Source organism: Sarcophilus harrisii, chromosome 2 (genome assembly GCF_902635505.1).
Source record: "Sarcophilus harrisii chromosome 2, mSarHar1.11, whole genome shotgun sequence".
NCBI lineage: Eukaryota > Metazoa > Chordata > Mammalia > Dasyuromorphia > Dasyuridae > Sarcophilus > Sarcophilus harrisii.
Genome location: NC_045427.1, coordinates 303,016,371 through 303,033,218, shown reverse-complemented (window position 1 = coordinate 303,033,218; position 16,848 = coordinate 303,016,371). Strand labels below are relative to the sequence as shown.

The 16,848-nt window shown below is 38.6% G+C and overlaps 1 protein-coding gene across 5 annotated transcripts in view; it reads left to right on the top strand.

The window, feature by feature from the left end:
- The window catches only part of LRRC74A (leucine rich repeat containing 74A), a 60,557-nt gene that overhangs the window by 8,279 nt on the left and 35,430 nt on the right, over positions 1–16,848 (top strand). For 2 of the 5 annotated variants that reach the window (XM_031952468.1, XM_031952473.1), the window contains exons 3-10: positions 1,109–1,284; positions 8,602–8,709; positions 9,348–9,444; positions 10,098–10,147; positions 11,054–11,135; positions 11,220–11,305; positions 12,308–12,502; positions 15,953–16,048. In XM_031952468.1, the coding sequence (XP_031808328.1) occupies positions 1,109–1,284; positions 8,602–8,709; positions 9,348–9,444; positions 10,098–10,147; positions 11,054–11,135; positions 11,220–11,305; positions 12,308–12,502; positions 15,953–16,048 (890 nt within the window). The remainder of the gene's footprint in view (positions 1–1,108; positions 1,285–8,601; positions 8,710–9,347; positions 9,445–10,097; positions 10,148–11,053; positions 11,136–11,219; positions 11,306–12,307; positions 12,503–15,952; positions 16,049–16,848) is intronic. The other 3 variants (XM_031952470.1, XM_031952471.1, XM_031952472.1) reach the window with 2 other exon arrangements.

The window sequence follows — 16,848 nt, the reverse complement described above, 5'->3', positions numbered from 1 at the left end:
TTTTGTTAGGTTGCACCTTCTAGCTTTGTTCTCTCTCAGTCTTCTAGCAGCCCTAAAGAGGCTCACTCACAGTGATAAATCCTAAAGAATCATATTAATAGATAGATAGATAAAAATTATTAAATATTATGTACTAAGAAATATATTAAATGTTGGGGACGCAAATAGAAAAGTAAGACAATCTCTGCTCTAAAGAAGCTTACATTCTAATGGGAGAAGCAACACATATAGAAGGTTTCAGTTCCAAGTTAGAAGGAAACAGTCCTCAGTCCTTAAAAATGCAGTAGCAAAGCAGATATCAATGCTTTCTCTATCGTCATTTCCACTGACAAAATCCTGTCAGTTTCAGATGTTGAGCCATTTGAGAGTGCCAAGGATTTTGGTGATAAGTGATTTCTTTTCTGAATCTTTGATAGATGTGTGGCAACTAGAGGACCTGCAAGAATAACTTCATCTCCATGGTTTCTTCCCAGAATGTTGGCTATCAGTCCTGGGATAGAAGCATTTGCCATTCCCAAAGCTCTTGGGTTTAAGGTCCTTGACAGCCTTCATCAGGGACTGAGGGAAAGTGGTGGTCAAGGTGGGGGTGGTGTTCTGACTTGCCCAGCACACTCTGCCTCCTATGTCTCCCTCTAATACTTGCTGCTTCTGTTAGGCTGATTTGCCTATCCTATGGGGACTTGGTGGGACTGGCTGGCCCTTTCCCAACAGGAGATGCCTCTTAGGATGATTGCTCTAAAGGCTGCTCTGGGAGGTGCTACTTCTGGATCTGTCTGCCTTAGGAGATCAGGCTGGTGATGATAAGGTGGGTGTCTTCTCCAAAATGATTTCTCCCTTCAAGGATGGTTATGGGTCCTGAACCAGCCTCAAAGCTTAGAAACCATCTAATCCAATTCCCTTATTCTTACAGATGAGGAAACTGAGGCCCAGAAAGGCTAAGTGATTTGTTTAGGGTCACACAGGTAGTGAGCAGAAAAGCTGATTTGAACATAGATCCTTTGTGTCCAAGGAAGAAGAGCAAAGAACTGGGATGGACCAGGAGGAAGGGGAGCAAGGAGAAGGTTGGAAAAGAAAGTGATCTGACTCTGCTTCTTGTATTTTTGCTCAGTAGATTCGGAAAAGACTTTCACCACAGGACAGGAGGATCTCTACCTAGAAGCCTGCAAGCTTGTAGGAGTGATTCCTGTTTCTTACTTCATCAGAAACATGGAGGAAACCCACATGAACCTCAATCATCATGGGCTGGGACCCAAGGGTACCAAAGCCATTGCTATAGCCTTAGTGGTGAGTATCACCAAAGCAAAATTCAGAGGCAGGAAAGAAGGCTGTAAAAATGGTGGCCATGGGAGGAGGGCCTGGAATTTGCACAATCTTCCCTTTATCCCAATTACATTTTGGATGATTAACACCTCCTTCTCTCCATCAGCATTCCCCACTTTACCACAGCAAATAGGTTGCAAATGCTAGGAAGGGATGATTTCTTCCTTTAAGTCTGAGACATACCTCTCTTTTGATTACTGGGGATGTGCTATTATCTGGCACTGTGCTCTCTTATTCAGGAAAATCCTCTAACAGCAAGGAATAGGACTGGAAATCAAACTGAGTTACCACCCAACAAATGGGTCAAATCAATCAATAAATTACTAAGTCTTATCAGTTCTACCTAAATCTCTCACATCCACCTGTCTCTCTTCACTCACACAGCCATCACCCTAGTTAAGGTCTTCATCATTTCCCACTTAGACTGTTGCAATATCTTCCTCATTGGGCCCTCCACTTCAAGTCCCTTACTTCTCTATTCTATCCTTCATACAGATGCCAGAGTAATATTCTTTCTTTCTTTCTTTTTTTTACCAGAGCATTTATTTTTGTTGTTATTGTAAATAGGTTTTTCTCTTTTTTAATTTATTTATTAGTTTTTGACATTTACTTTTATAAAATTTTGATTTCCATTTTTCCCTCCCTCCTTTCTCTCCCCTCTCCCCAAAACAGCAATCAATCTTATATGTTATACATGTACAATTATATTAAATGTATTTCTACATTAGTTATATTTAAAATACATATGTTTTCATGGATAAATGATTAAAGTGGGCCTTCTATGACAAATTTAGGATATGTCTTACTCTGCCATAATAGATAAAATATCTATGAATGAAGTATTGCCGGCTAGGGTATCTTTTTATCCATTTATTATGCCTATCCTATGAAATGCACCTTTATTTCTAAGTTGACTGTCTGTATTCTGGATTTCTATAAAAGAACATATCTTTTTATTTAATGTTAATGTCACTTTTTAGGCAGATTAATGAATCTACTCAAAATAGAAGTTCAAATCTAACTACCACATAAGACATTAGACATAGCTCTTTAGACTTGATTCTGGTTGGGATATATGTTAAAATTCACAATCTCTATGATGTCTGATAGTTTTCCCAAGCAAGCTCTTTATGATTATACCATCGAAGTAACACTCATATCCATTTCCCTTTATACTCTTATACTGCTACCATTCTAATTGTGGCCTTCATCACTTCTTAAATGAATTGGTATAAGATCCTATTTGGTTTCCTTGATAAATAGTCTTTCCCTTCTCCAAACTATTTTGCCAAAATAATTTTTCTAATGCAGCATCACATAACATATACCTTGCTTAAAACCTTCAGTGGCACCTCATTATACCAATAGATAAAACATAGATGCCTTTGCTTGACATCTAAAAAGCTCTAGGTAATCTGGATCCAATCTACCTTCCTAATATTATTTTATAGTATTATCTGTAGATGTAACCTTAGTCTTCACTCCTGATACCAGAGAACCCCACATCAGCTCTGGATGCAGGTTACCACCTTGTGGCTCCAGGATGACCTAGTGGCCATCCCTGGATCATATCTACCTCAAAAGTTCTGGTCCTGTCTCCTGTCTGGACTCTCCCAAGTTGTATCTTCCCATACAGAGTGATGTGCTTTAAAGCACAAATCTGACTATGAAAAGTATGTCTTCAAACTCTAGTGGCTTCCCCTTGCTTCTAGGATCAAATGCAACCTCTTCTGTCTGACATTTAAAGTCTGCATTCTGACTCTGGTCCACCTTTCCAGACTCTCCTAACTCCTTTTCACACACTCCACAGTCCATCCAAACAATCTGCTGCTGTTCCTTACACACAAACTCTGTGCCTCCGAATGCTGGTCCTCCATGCCTGTGATGAATTATCTCACCACCTCCGACTCTTAGAATCCTTAGTGTTCTTAAAATGCTGCTTACATGCTGTTTCCTAAAGGGAGATTTTCTTCACCCATCCTCAGCTGCTAGTACTTCCTCTACAAAATTACCTTGAATATGTTTGACATATGTACATATTACTCTTTATTTCCAATAGAAGGAAAGCTTCTTAAAGGAAGAGCCTATTTCATGTTTGTCTTTGTTTAAACGGAGCCTAGTACAAGTCCTGGCACAGAACAGGCACTTAATGTTTGTTGGTTGACATTTATTTGATATGAAAGAGTTAGAAGTGAAATCTCTTCCATTCTTGATCCCAAATATAGCCAAGGGGATTGAATTTCAAAATAGCTTTCCAGCACTTGTTGATATACTATCTTAAGGCTTCAAGGGAACTGACAAACACAGTTAATGCATCTCTCTACCTTCAAATAGAACCCACCCTGATCAGGTAAGACTGTTAATTTTAAGGTCCCGCAAAGGAGATTCCACAGTATCCCTAGATAGCCTATTCAGAGTTTTCCCATTCTGAAATACTTCCTTTTGTTTAAAACATTTCTGGAGGGAATACAAAAGTTACCAAATCTTTTCCTGATATGTTTCCTACTCTCCTAGATCTGAGTAGGCAAATATACAAGTTCAAAATAATGTTTGTACTCCATATTTGAATGTTGTATAAGGAAAAAAAGTCCTCCTAGCTACACTAAGTCCTTAACATTATAGCTAAAATTCTTTTGTTCAGGAGAATTGTAGAATTATGAGTCAACAAACTCATTTACTTGTTTGTTTATTCTTTTATTTAGATATTTTAAAAAAATACTTTGATGCGTCTGTGTGTTTCAAATCTGTATTCCCTACTACTGAGGAGCTCAGGGATAATGGATCACTTGAGTTTAGGAGTTCTGAACTACAGTGGGCTAAGTCAATTAGGTGCCTGTACTAAGTCTAGCACTAATATAAGAAGCACCTAGTGAGGGGAGTGGGATAAGGAAATTAGTCTACCTAAGGAGACTAAAGTAAGTCAGCTTCCAGCCTGGAAAAGATAGAAGGACTCTTGTCTCAAAGACTGAGGAAGGAAATGAAAGTAGAGAAGAGAAGAGATTGGAGGAGGAGGAAAAGAGAGGGAGAAGAGAAGAAAGGAGAAGAGGAGGAGAAGGAAAGGAAGAGAAGGGAAGGGAAGGGGAAGGGGAAGGGGAAGAGGAAGCAGAAGGGTAGAAGGAAAAGACTTTAATGGATCCATGAAACCATCAATGTAGCTACTTCCTCCACCAAATTATGCCAAATCCAATCTCATTATGCTTCTCATTCTGTCCAGCATCTGTTATATTTATGCTGAGTTCTATGGGACATATAGGACTGAGTATTATGAGGATAATTGTAATAGATTTCTTGCATTGTAGTACTGTTCATGACGGATATCCTATTCATTGTCCCTTTTTTTTTCAAGAGTTCTAGAATTGGTCCATTGGGAACCAAGTGTGGCAAAAATAAACCCTGAGAAAAATGTATATCAGCTCCTTAAAGTCAGGGACTGCTGAGTTTTTGTTGGCTTTTTATTTTTGCCTTTAGTGTATCTTTAGTGCCTAACACAGTGCCTTACATGTAGTATGGGCTTATCAAATGTTTGTTGAACTGAATTGAACTGATGTTTAGGAAGACAAAAAAGCATGGGTATGACAGGAAATTGACTGGACTGATAACTCTTCCTTTGTCCATTCCCACAGTGGTAGATGGAAGTCAATTAACTAATCTATTAATCAACAAGTAGGCACAGCCAGGTCCTGGAGGCTATCTACTGCCATCCTCTTTTTAGAAATAATTATGCGCCTTGTACTTTTTAAATGGGGAAGGGAGTAAGAAGGGATAATAATCTATATATAGCACCTACTATGTCCCAGGCATTGTGCTAGATGATTTTCAGTTATGATCTCTTTTGATCCTCATAACAACCGTGGGAGATAGATTGAAGATAGATGCTGTTAATTATCCCTATTTTATAGTTGAAGAAAATGAGTCATTTGGAGGATAAGTGATTTTCCAGAGTTACAGAGCTATTAAATGTGTGAATCTGGATTTGAACTCAGTTCTTTCCAGCTCCAGGCCCAGAACTCTATCTACTATGCCAACTAGATGCGTATTATGCAGGATTCTAGGGTCATTATATACTACACTTTGGGTAGGTTTGCAAGTTTGTAATGAGTTAAGATCCCCTTCAATACTTGGTGCTCTCCCACTGCCAAATTATTTTGCATTTATTTTAAAGGGGTTTTTTTTGCATTTACTTTTCCTTGAGTAGAGAATATAAGCTCCCTGAGCATAGAAATGACTTTGTCTTTATATTCCCATCACCTAGTACAGTAGCACATGTGCTTAATAAATAAAATGAATTAGGAATTTCACTAGAGAGCCTATATGCTTTGTAGTCCTCATTAAATTCTCTGTTCTCTGTCTCTGTGTATCTCTGACTCTGTCTGTCTGTCTCTCTCTCACACACACCCCACACACACCACCACACATGTTTATTTAGTAAAATTCTGCCTGCCAGCCTATCAGTGACCATTACTAAAAAAGATACCTAGGTGAAAAGGATATTGGTGCTTCACAAACTTAAGGTGTTTCAGCCTAGGTAACAGAGGAGATGGATGCCAGGGAGTCTCATTAACACAGGGCAAAGAAAACAAATAAGGTTCACAAAACAGCGCTCATGGAAAATAATGTCACTTGCCTACAAATTCTGGCTGTTGTGCAGAATGTAACTCTTTACTCTGCCCTAGTCTTCCAGTAAATAGTGCCTACCAGTATCTTTTGCAGTTCTCAGCCTAATGGATCCCAGTGAGTTTCTCAGTAAAGTCTTCCCTTAGAAGCCTATTACATAGCCCCTGGGTATACTCGAGTGGCTTTGTCTTGACTGGAGACACTTGGGCTCCCTGAATCCCACTCTCCTGCAGTGTCATACAAGGGACTCTACACTTGGACTTCTCCCTTACAATAGAGTTTCTTCTGAACTCAGACCTCAAAGAAAGCAGAAATGCACTGCTCTTTCATATCTTTAAGCAGGTCTTGATCCCAAGCACCAAACTGGGTTGGTTGACTTGCATAGTTTGTTGTCTTTTATCCAGTCCTCAGATGGTGTCCCCTCCTCCCTCTCCCTTCAAGAAGCTTCCTACTATGTCACAAGAAGCAAGGTAGAGTTCCCACTTCTCCCAACTGTCTCTCATGCTCATGATTTATTCTGGGTTCGATTCAAATTATTAAGGACTTCTTTCCAAAACATTCAAGGAGTTCCAAGGAGCTAAAATGGAAGGCCAGAGAGCTATGACCTGGGAAGAATAAAAAATTTTATTCTATACTACATCAATATTGAAGGGGACACAAAAGAGAGGAATATATGGTTACCAAAAATGCTCATTATTTACATGAAGGATATTCAGTAAAGAGTCTGAACAGAAAAAGAGAGGGGATATCCTGTAGACATAAATTGCTTGTGGTAACACTTTGTTTATTACATCAAGTCCTAGAAGACCACAGGATCACTCCTCAGTGAGATCTGTGGGCATTAAAAAGAAAACTGCCTTACAATCTACACAGAAAAAGTCCAGCTGTTTTGAACTAAGTGCCAAAACCCCATCATTTAAACATCTGTATTTTCCTGGAAGATTGGTAGCATGGTAGAATGGATAGAGAATTAACTCTGGAGTCAGGAAGATTTCAGTTCATATCCCACCTCTGACATTAACTGTCTGGATAAAGTTGTGCAAGTCATTCACACTATTCTCTAAGATCACAAATTGCAAAATACTGGTTAGTATTAATTAAAGGTAAAAAATTTTTTAACGAGCTCCCTACACAAATGAAATCATAGGTCTGGACCAAAAGAAATATTCTTTTGGCAGCTTTTTATGGCTACTAATCATGGAACTCCATTATTAACCAAAATTGTGGGTGCCATGAGGGGTTTTGCAAAGATGCATATGGTGGACATGAGAAGGCTGTCATATATTACTGAGGATGATTGTCACATAAGAAGTAACATAAGGAAATGCATTTACAGAAAAAAAGAAATGGATTGGTCACACATCTAGAACATAATACATGTACAACCTGAGTCCTAGCATGGTATCCATAAAAGGTTAAAATACTTAGAGGCCTCCTCTAGATCTTTATGTAAATTCTCTATGAAGAATTTTTGGGAGATTATAGCCAAGGATTGGGGAGGATGATCCATATCCATAGTGGTAGATAGAGTACTCTTATGGGGTCCATTGATGCTTTTTTAAGATTAAATTATATGGAAATTTCATATACATTATTTCCTTGGATTCTCATGGCAACCATGTGAAATACATGGTACAAGTATTATTATACCCATTTTATAAATGAGGAAACTAAAACTTAGGTTAAGTGACCAATAGTTGTAATCTCTTGAGTTTCTTCTCCAAGATTTTGTTGTCTACTCCTTTAATCACTTTAGGGGCTTTTGCAAACACTCTTCAAATTTTCTTCATATCTTTTTTTAAAGTTATTAATCAGTTTTGTTTCTAATCTTATCTTCCTTTCCTTCCTAAAAGCCATTCATAAAAAATAAAAAGTATGGGAGTATGGTGTGGGGAGCACTTCAGCACAACTAACCAATGTGTCAGCAAAACCTGATGATATATGTGTTCTGCATCCGTAGGCCCACATCTGTGTAAATATTCTCATCTTTTTCAATAGAGGATCCCAGAATGGGCCCTTTTTTCTAATTCATTTCCATATTCACAGTATAAGTCTAGCCAGATTTATTCTGTGTATATGGAAATATTACCATATCATTGTCATTGTTACTATAATACAGAAATATTACCAAAAGATTCTCCCATATTATTCATAGCTGATATAGTTGATAATAATAGCTAATATATTTACATAATGACTTAAGGCTAGTGAAATACTTTAAATAAATGATCTCATTCTATCCTCCCAACAAATCCTCAAGTTAGATGCTATCATTAAATCTCTTTTATAGAGAAGGAAACTTGAAGCTGAAAAAAGGTAAACAACTTTCCTTAGGTCATAGAATATCTGAGATAGGATTTGAATTTAGAATTTTTGACTCCAAGTCCAGCACACTTTCTACCAGAGATAATCTAATCCAATCTCCTCATTTTACAAATGATGAATCTGAGGCTCAGAGAAGTAAAAAATGAATTGTCCAAAGTGACAGAGAGTGTAGAATTTGAATATATACTGAATACTTCCTGCTTTCTCCCCCAAAAAGTTCATGCTTCTATTAAGTTGCATCAGAACAAAGGGTCAAGTAGAGGGTTGAGTTCTAGTTATGTTTTAGGAATGAGAAATGTCACTAACTCTTTTTTTTTGTCCTTTCCAACATGATGGCCCAAGTCCAACACAACTATCACCCGCCTGGAGTTAGAAGATAATTGGATACTGGAAGAGGGTGTCTTAGCCCTGATGCAGATGCTACATGAGAACTACTATATTCAGGAACTGGTATACTGTCCTCCTTTCAGTTTTCCCCCTCTGTCAGAACACAGGCAGAGCAGGCCTCATCAGGTCCAGACACATCCAGAATTTACTACCAGTCTCACCACAACCCATCACTGGCTCCTCTCCTTTGGGGGTAGATTCAAATTAGGACCTGATGTAGCAAAGGAAGTCCATGGGACTCTTGTCCTATTTTCCAATGAAATGCTCCAACAAACATTTCCTGCCCAGACTTTAGGGAGACATGCATAAGTATCTTGATCTTATTGTCCATTTCCTTGTTGAAAAATCTTTCAAAGGCAATGAGAGATAAATCATTTGAAAGAAAATTAAAGCATTATTATTTCTGCAGGCCTCTCTTATATTCCATCTCTTTATAGACTTCAAATTTTAAAAAAATACCATGACCACCTTCATATGACTGTAGGATTTTAAAGGAAGATCCCTAGAGACCATCTAATCCAATCCCCTCATTTTTGCAGATTATTAAATAGAGCTCAAAGAGGTCAAAGGATTGGTCAAGGTCACATAGCAAACTCAGAACATAGATCTTCTGATGCCCTTTTTCCTACCACATTGCATTTGTTAGTGAAAGTGACAATCTGCTATATTTTTCTCATAGAGTTTTTTTGTTTTGCTCTTAGAATGTCTCCCACAATCACCTGGGTTCTGGAGGAGCCAAAATTATCACAGATTTTCTCTTAGAAAATACTTCTTCACTCTGGTCAATTCAACTTGCAGGTGAAGTTCAAGATTGGGGATGGGGGGAGAAAAACGAGAGGAGGTTCTTGATCCCTCTGGGCTATGATGTGATGTCAAAGCAATTGGTCAGTAGTTAGTCACCAAGCATTTATTAAGAACCTTCTTTGTGCTAAGCCTTTTCTAAGTGCTGCAAATACAAATACAAATACAAATAGAAAGTCCCTGATATAAAGATGTTTACATCCTAATGGGGGGAAATATCACATAAAAAGAAATTGAAAAGTTAAGTGACCCCCTTCTTCCTCTCATATAGTCAGTCTATCAATGTCATGAAAAAGAATCAAACACTGTTTGAATCCTAGAGACAAGCTTAACATTTGAATTACATTTCACATCAATGAAGTGTTAGGTAGAAAGAGCTAAGGATGAGTACATTTCAGTGCTTGTAGGTTGGACCCAGATGTGGAACTAATGCTGCCATTTGGTACCCATACACACACACACACACACACACACACACACACACAGAGGTCCCAGAATAACCCAAGTGGGGATAGAGAGAGAAGAAAAAAACAATGATGGTGTTGGAGAAAGGGGGAGGACTAGAGATATTGGAAAGGGAGACAAAAAAAAAAGAATGGAGGGAAGTTAGAGACCTGATGAATTCCATCAATGAGACTTCTTCCTTGCAGGGAATAACTTCAAAGATGATACGGCCGAGATGTTCCGCAACGCACTTGTGGTAAGAAATGAGGAAGCTCCTCAAGCATGTTCTCCCTTCTGTCTCTTCTCCTACACCTGAGAAACACCCCACCACCTATCTCCACTCCATTGCTGCCTGGGAGGCAGTGGAGCATAGAGAGAAGAGCATTGGTTTTGGAGGGAAAGACAAGCTCCAATTTTAGCTCTAGTATTTACTAGTTAATCCCGTCTTCCTTTGGAACCTCCTACATACTTAGCACCTTCTAATATTATTATATTTATTTATGTACATGTCTGATCACTCTATTGCATTATGATGTCCTGAGAACAGAGAATATATCTTGCTTATCGTTCTCTCTCCCTTAGCACATTATACAGTGCATCCATTGTGCATGTTACTCACTTATTGAATGTTGGTTGAATCAATGAATGGATGAGTGGATGAATTTTATTCAAGCAGTGTTTATTTATACTAATCTATGGAGGGCAAGCTATTAATATCATTAGTGGGGCTGTGTAACTACTAAGCAAGAGAGTGAGTCCCAAGCCTGTTGAATTTAATTCTTCTACGTCCCATCATTCATTAAAAAGGAATGGCCAATTTCACAACATGACTAATATAGAATGTATTTTGCATGACTACACATGAATAATCTATGTCAAATTGTTTACCTTATCAATGACAGAAGCAGGGGAGGGAGAGTAGAAGAAATTTTGGAATTCAAAATATTAAGAAATGGATGTTAGCATTGTTTTTATATGTGTTCTTGGGGGAGGAAATGATAGGTTTTTTTTTTTAGAAATGTCCAAGATCTGAGATCACTCTGTAACATTTCCTCTCCTTTTCCTCAAGTAGATTAAAAAGTAAAAGTAGCCAAAAATGAAAAGAAAAAAGAAAGTAAAAAAGAAAATTTGAAAACCTACTGTTCACTGTTTCTTTCCCCAGTCTAATTACCGAATCAAGGAACTGGACCTTAGCCACAATTCATTTTCTGAAAAAGGAGGAGAGCAGTTGGGATATATGCTGGGTAATATCATTATACGGAGCACGGTAACTGGGAAATGTGATACTGTTGGATATGTTTCATGCTAAAATATCTTCTCATTCTCAGTCCTCAATGAAGGACTTCAGACATTGAACCTCGGCTGGAATCAACTGCACTCAAGGGGAGCTGTGGCAGTGTGTTATAGTCTCCGGGTAAGGTTCTCTTCTGAATGGTGATGAGAAGGTAGAGTTCTAGGAAGGTCCCAGTGCATCTTCCAGTCCTGTCTCATTAACATCATCATCACTTTCTTTGCTCTTCTCAGGTACCTGAGACTGGACAGCTGTCATGATTCTGTTGCATTCTCACCCTTAGTGTAAGGAATAATGTCCCCTAGTTCTAAGAGAAGCATAGCTTCCACATAATCTAAATGCATGGTCATTGTAGACTACGCACTGATCATGTTAACTGTCTAGATTCTGGTGCAGTAAATAAACAGACACACAAAGTATTCTGGGGGGTAAACCCATAAGTCCCTAACTCCCTTGGCTCCTTCTATTGGAGATCAAGTACATCAATTAGCACTGATTGAAAAAGCAGGACCTTTCCCCCTCTGCTTCTAATGCCACAATGCTCTGTGTCCCTAAAAAATTGTAATCGTTCATTTTCCCATACAATGGGAAAACATTGGATCAAGCCTCCCTCTCAAATATATATTCACAGTCAAACTCTCTAAGTGCAGAAATCCTGTGGCACTCTCTAAAGGCAAACTGCCATATCTATTCTCTTCCCATCTCTTTTGTTCCAATGCATTGCTTTGCCTGGTGTGCTAACAGTCTCTATCAACATGCTGTTTCTCAGACAGTAGGCAGATAAATAGCAAGTACATTTGCCATTTAGTTCAAGTCCTGATATATTAGAAATACATCCCTAACATAGAGAAACTCACCCTGATGGAGGCCCAGGTAGTGATGCTGAGTTAGTCTCAGAAAAGCAATTCACAATAACCACAAGGGATTGATTAAGCTTACAGCTAGGAGTCCGGACACTTTAAAGCCTGGACACAAGAAGGCTGTATCTAGAAAAGACAAATTCTTCCTGGTTCTGTCCCTGTGGGATGTTGTTGAAGTGGGATAGGTGGTTACAGAAAATGGAATCATTCTCTGATGTGTTATATACAACCTTTATTCCTATGCTATTCTGCTCTTTCCCTGGAGGTCAATGTTACACTGAAGACTTTGGACCTTTCTTGGAATGGCTTTGGTAATGAAGGGGCTCAGGTCTTGGGGGAAGTACTCAAAATCAACTCTACTCTATCCTATCTGGATATCAGCAGCAACCACCTGAACAATGATGGGGCCAACAGTCTGAGCAATGGATTGGAACTCAATGAAACCCTCAGAATTTTAAAGGTAAAGTTTTCTGAACTAGACTTACACAAATAAGTTGAATCTGAGGTCAATAACTAAAAGTCAGTGATATCTATAATATCACTTCAGGAAGGTCAAGATTAGACATGCTTCATTATCCTTGGAGAAAAGCCATGAGGAGGAATGTTTGTACATGGGGTAAATACCATCGATCACATCTAGGACAAGCAACAGGAATTGTGCACTCGGAGGAGGAAAAGTGCAAACAAGACAGAAACCCTGAAATACAGGATGAAAGCTTCTACAAGGGAAGTCAGTCATAAGAAAAGAGGAAAGAACTAAGTCCAGCATACAACCTGATACTTCCTATTAGTGGATAAAGGGCTAGACTTAAAGTCAGATTTCAAAAGACAGATTTCAAATTTTGCCTCAGATAAATTGCTAGCTGCATGACTTAGGCAAATCACCTCTTAGCCTGTTTTCTCATCTGCAAAATAAAAATATCACTTCCTTCTCAGGGTTGTTGTGAGCATCAAATGAAATAACAAATGTAAGACACTCTATGAAACTAAAATCAGTGGATTAATGATAGCTATCACTATTTTAACTAGTTTTTCTTGTCATGTAGGTGCTAAGTTAACTTTGCTATATCTATGGTGCTTTTGGACTGCAAGTCTTAACCACCCCATCCTAGTGGTGTGCAGCTGAAGAGCTTGCCTTTGTTTCTGCAGAGAAGCATGTGCCAACTGCCCTGTGGGCAGGTGCTCAGAAATGCAGCCTGAAGGATATAATTAAAGACACATGTTAAAAGCTGAGAACGCTATCACTGCCAGGGAATGTTAAACTGGCTGCATTGTTTCTAGGCGTGCCCAAGCAGTTACAGCATTACCAGGATGAATTTTGTGGATCATAGGATCAAGATAGAACCTAGGAATCAATGCACTGGTTAACAGGAGAACCAAGTCTGGTCCATAACTCTTCTGTGAATTTTGTGTGGCTCCTTGTTTTTCATCCAACTACAAAGGTGGAAAGTTCTATTTGTGGGATTTCTATCATTTCCCAGAGAGTAAAGAAGTCTAGGGAGCCTCTCCTTATTTATCCCTGGGATCATTACAGGAAGGAGCTAAGGACTTGGTCTAGTCAGACATGCCATTGTGAGAACAACAGACGATGAGGAAATTTAACCCAGACTTTGCTGGCTGATGCTTACCTGAGTGCTATCTGAGGTGGCTCCTGCCACTCATTAGAGACCAGTAGCAAGATAAAGAGCTCAGGCTCGAGTTTTGAAATTTGGGTACTGGGCTTTTACTGGGATGGGTGTGAATGCTTCTTTGTCATAGACCAAAAAATATCATCTGTGCATCTTGTCTTTTGTATGTTAATTCATAATGTATAAGTTTTTTCTGATTGCTAGAAAAGTATAAAAGGAAAGAGAGGGGAGGTAAAGAAAGGATGAGACTCCTTAGTGTCTTTGTGGAAAGAGAATAGAAGTTAGAATTTAATAGATTAGAAAATTTCTATCAAAATGGATGGCCAGGATAAACCTGGGGCTGGAAGAGTAGCTCAAATGGAATAATTTTACTTGAGCTAAGGCATGAAAATCAATGGACAGATGAGTGTTATATTATCTGCATGAGCAAATTAAGACATGATTGCACTGGTCCTTTTTGAGAGTGAAGAATAAATAACCCATGCCCAGAACATAACAAATTCTACCTTGAGCATGAACAGAGTAGAATCAAGAAAGGAGAGGGAAAGAGAGGGGAAAAGAAGGAAGAGGAGAGTAGGAGAGAAGGGATAATGTACCTATCCAAAAATGGGATGTCCCATAGAACTTGCACTTTCCCTCTGTTTTGGATGTCTGTCTGTCTCTCTCATACACTCCCCTTTTCTGCTGGCTCACTCATCAAAATCTAACTTCACATTGATAAGTTTGAGATATTCCTATATAGGGATGGGATGGTCACATCTCACCCATCTTTCTACAATTCAGGTTCCTGGGGATAACCCTTTCAGGGTCAGGGTAACCCTCACATAAGAGAGATACATTCATAGGACTCTATACTGTAAATCCTAAGCCCCCACAGGTGTGCTTCTTATTCATACAAAACCATTGATTCAAAAACAAAATAATTTACTAAAGCAAGAGGGGGAATAAACATAACCTTTATTCAAAAAAAGTCAAAGGCTCCAAGAAAAACAACTACAGAAACTGTGTATCAGTTCAATTCTTGTTACCTCCTATATTTTCAATGTCTTCTTTTCCAAACTCCTTCTGTGATGTTCATCATTTTCTGTCTTCATCTGGTAATTTCCTGCCTCTTCCCCCATAATTTCTAATAACTCATAAGCAGTGACCCATCTCTAACTTATGATATAAAACTCATCTTTCTGCTACACTTGTCTCCAACAACATTTATTTATCTATATAATTCATGCTAAAATAGTCCCTAGTATCCTTAATTTCTCAGTTATAGACTTTAAAACATTGAAAATAGTGTATATGTAAATGAGCCAATGGAAATGCAGCTAGATGAAGTCAGGAGAATTCATCTTCATGAAATCAAATCTAGCCTCAGACACTTAACAGGCTTTGTGACCCTGAGCAAGTCACTTAACCCTGTTTGCCTCAGTTTCCCCATCTATAAAGTGAACTGGAGAAGGAAATGGCAAATCACTCTAGTATTTTTGCCAAGAAAACCTCAAAGGGGGTCATAAAGAGTCAGACACAACTGAAATGACTCAACAACAACAAATGAGCCAACGGACCACAATACCTTGCAGCCATCTTTAACCCATTCAATGCTCTGCCTTCAAAGAAGTCCTCTAAGAGCATTTAACTGAAAATATGTTTTCTCTCAGGTCCTCAGAACACTCCATTTCTCCTCAAGCATTTTTGTTAAAAGTACTGTTTCAACTCAACTTCTCAAGCTGATTTTTATCAGTATTCCTTTCATAAATGCTATTGCTTCTTTCAACAACCAAAATATCCATATATCAAAGAGACAGTTTCATGCTGATGAAAAAGTGGAAACCAAGTGATCTTGGCCCTGAAAAGACATTCATAGCTAAGGAGACTAAATCAGTGTAAAATCACTTTTTCAGCATTTTTCTCTTTCATGTAGTCTAAATTCCAGTCAAACTGGACTACTAGCTGCTCCCCATCCTCATCTTGCCCTCTGCTGAGTCTTTGCATAAGGCACTCTATCTTATATTTGATACTCAAACACTTTTCATCTCAGTCTCTTGAAAACCTTTCCTTTAAGATCTATTTTAAGGGCCACCTCCTACATTGTCTTCAATGGTTCCTCCCAGCTTGAGAGTATTCTCTTCTCAATCTCTCATGGTTCTGTTTGACATTTCTTTTTCACTTTTTTCATTCTAAATTATATTCTATTTTAATAAAATTGAATTTTATTAAATTCTTTCTTAAGAATTGAATGATAAATCTTTATCTAACTTCAGCCTTTTCCTATTTCATTTCTTCTGCAGATGTCCCATAATCCTGTGACTCTAGAGGGTGCGCTGTCAATTATCTTGTCTGTCAAGAGGAACCCCAAAAGCAGGTTGGAGGAGATCGACATCTCAGTAGGTTGACCCCACCAGCCTAGGCTAACATACTGACAGAGTAAGCAATTGCTTACACAATGGGATTTAAGGAGCACTGCAGGACTGCCCCCTTTTATTTCAGGTGTATCATCTTAATGTGCCCTATGCCAATTTAGTAAAGTAAGCAAAGTAGTTATCCATATTCACAGATGAGGTAAAGGGCTACCTAGAGGAGTTAACAGATTTGTTTAAAGTCCCACGATTTGCTAGTATGAACTCAGATCTGTAGACTCTTGAACTAGTACGCCAACCTGACTGGATTTAATTATCACTATGTATTTGGGATTTCATTAGCATGGAGAGGATCACACAGCCAGCACATGTGAGATGTGGAACCTGAACCCAGACCTCCTGACTCTGAAAATAGCCCTTTACCTCATAATATTACCTCACCTCCATTTGACTCAAATACTTAAACATTTCTGTGATCCATAAATTTGGACTTCTCTCCAACAATGCAGCTTGCAACCCAGCCATATCTTCCCAGATGGAGCACAGCCTCCAATAGGTTTGTCAGAGAGGCGCTAATCAATGCTAGAGGTCTTCCTTCCTTCCTCCCAACATCCAGAAGATGCCATTCATCTATTACCGCTTGTTCTCATAAGTGACCACTCTGTCTCTTTTTATCATACACATTTCCCAGGTCACATCTTTTACTCCTGTTCTTAATTAAAGTTCCTCATCGGTTATGTGTTGCCAGGTGCTCACACCCACCGTTTAACAGGCTTAGAGTCCAAGGTCACACTGATCATACAGAGGTAGTTAGGTAACACAATGAA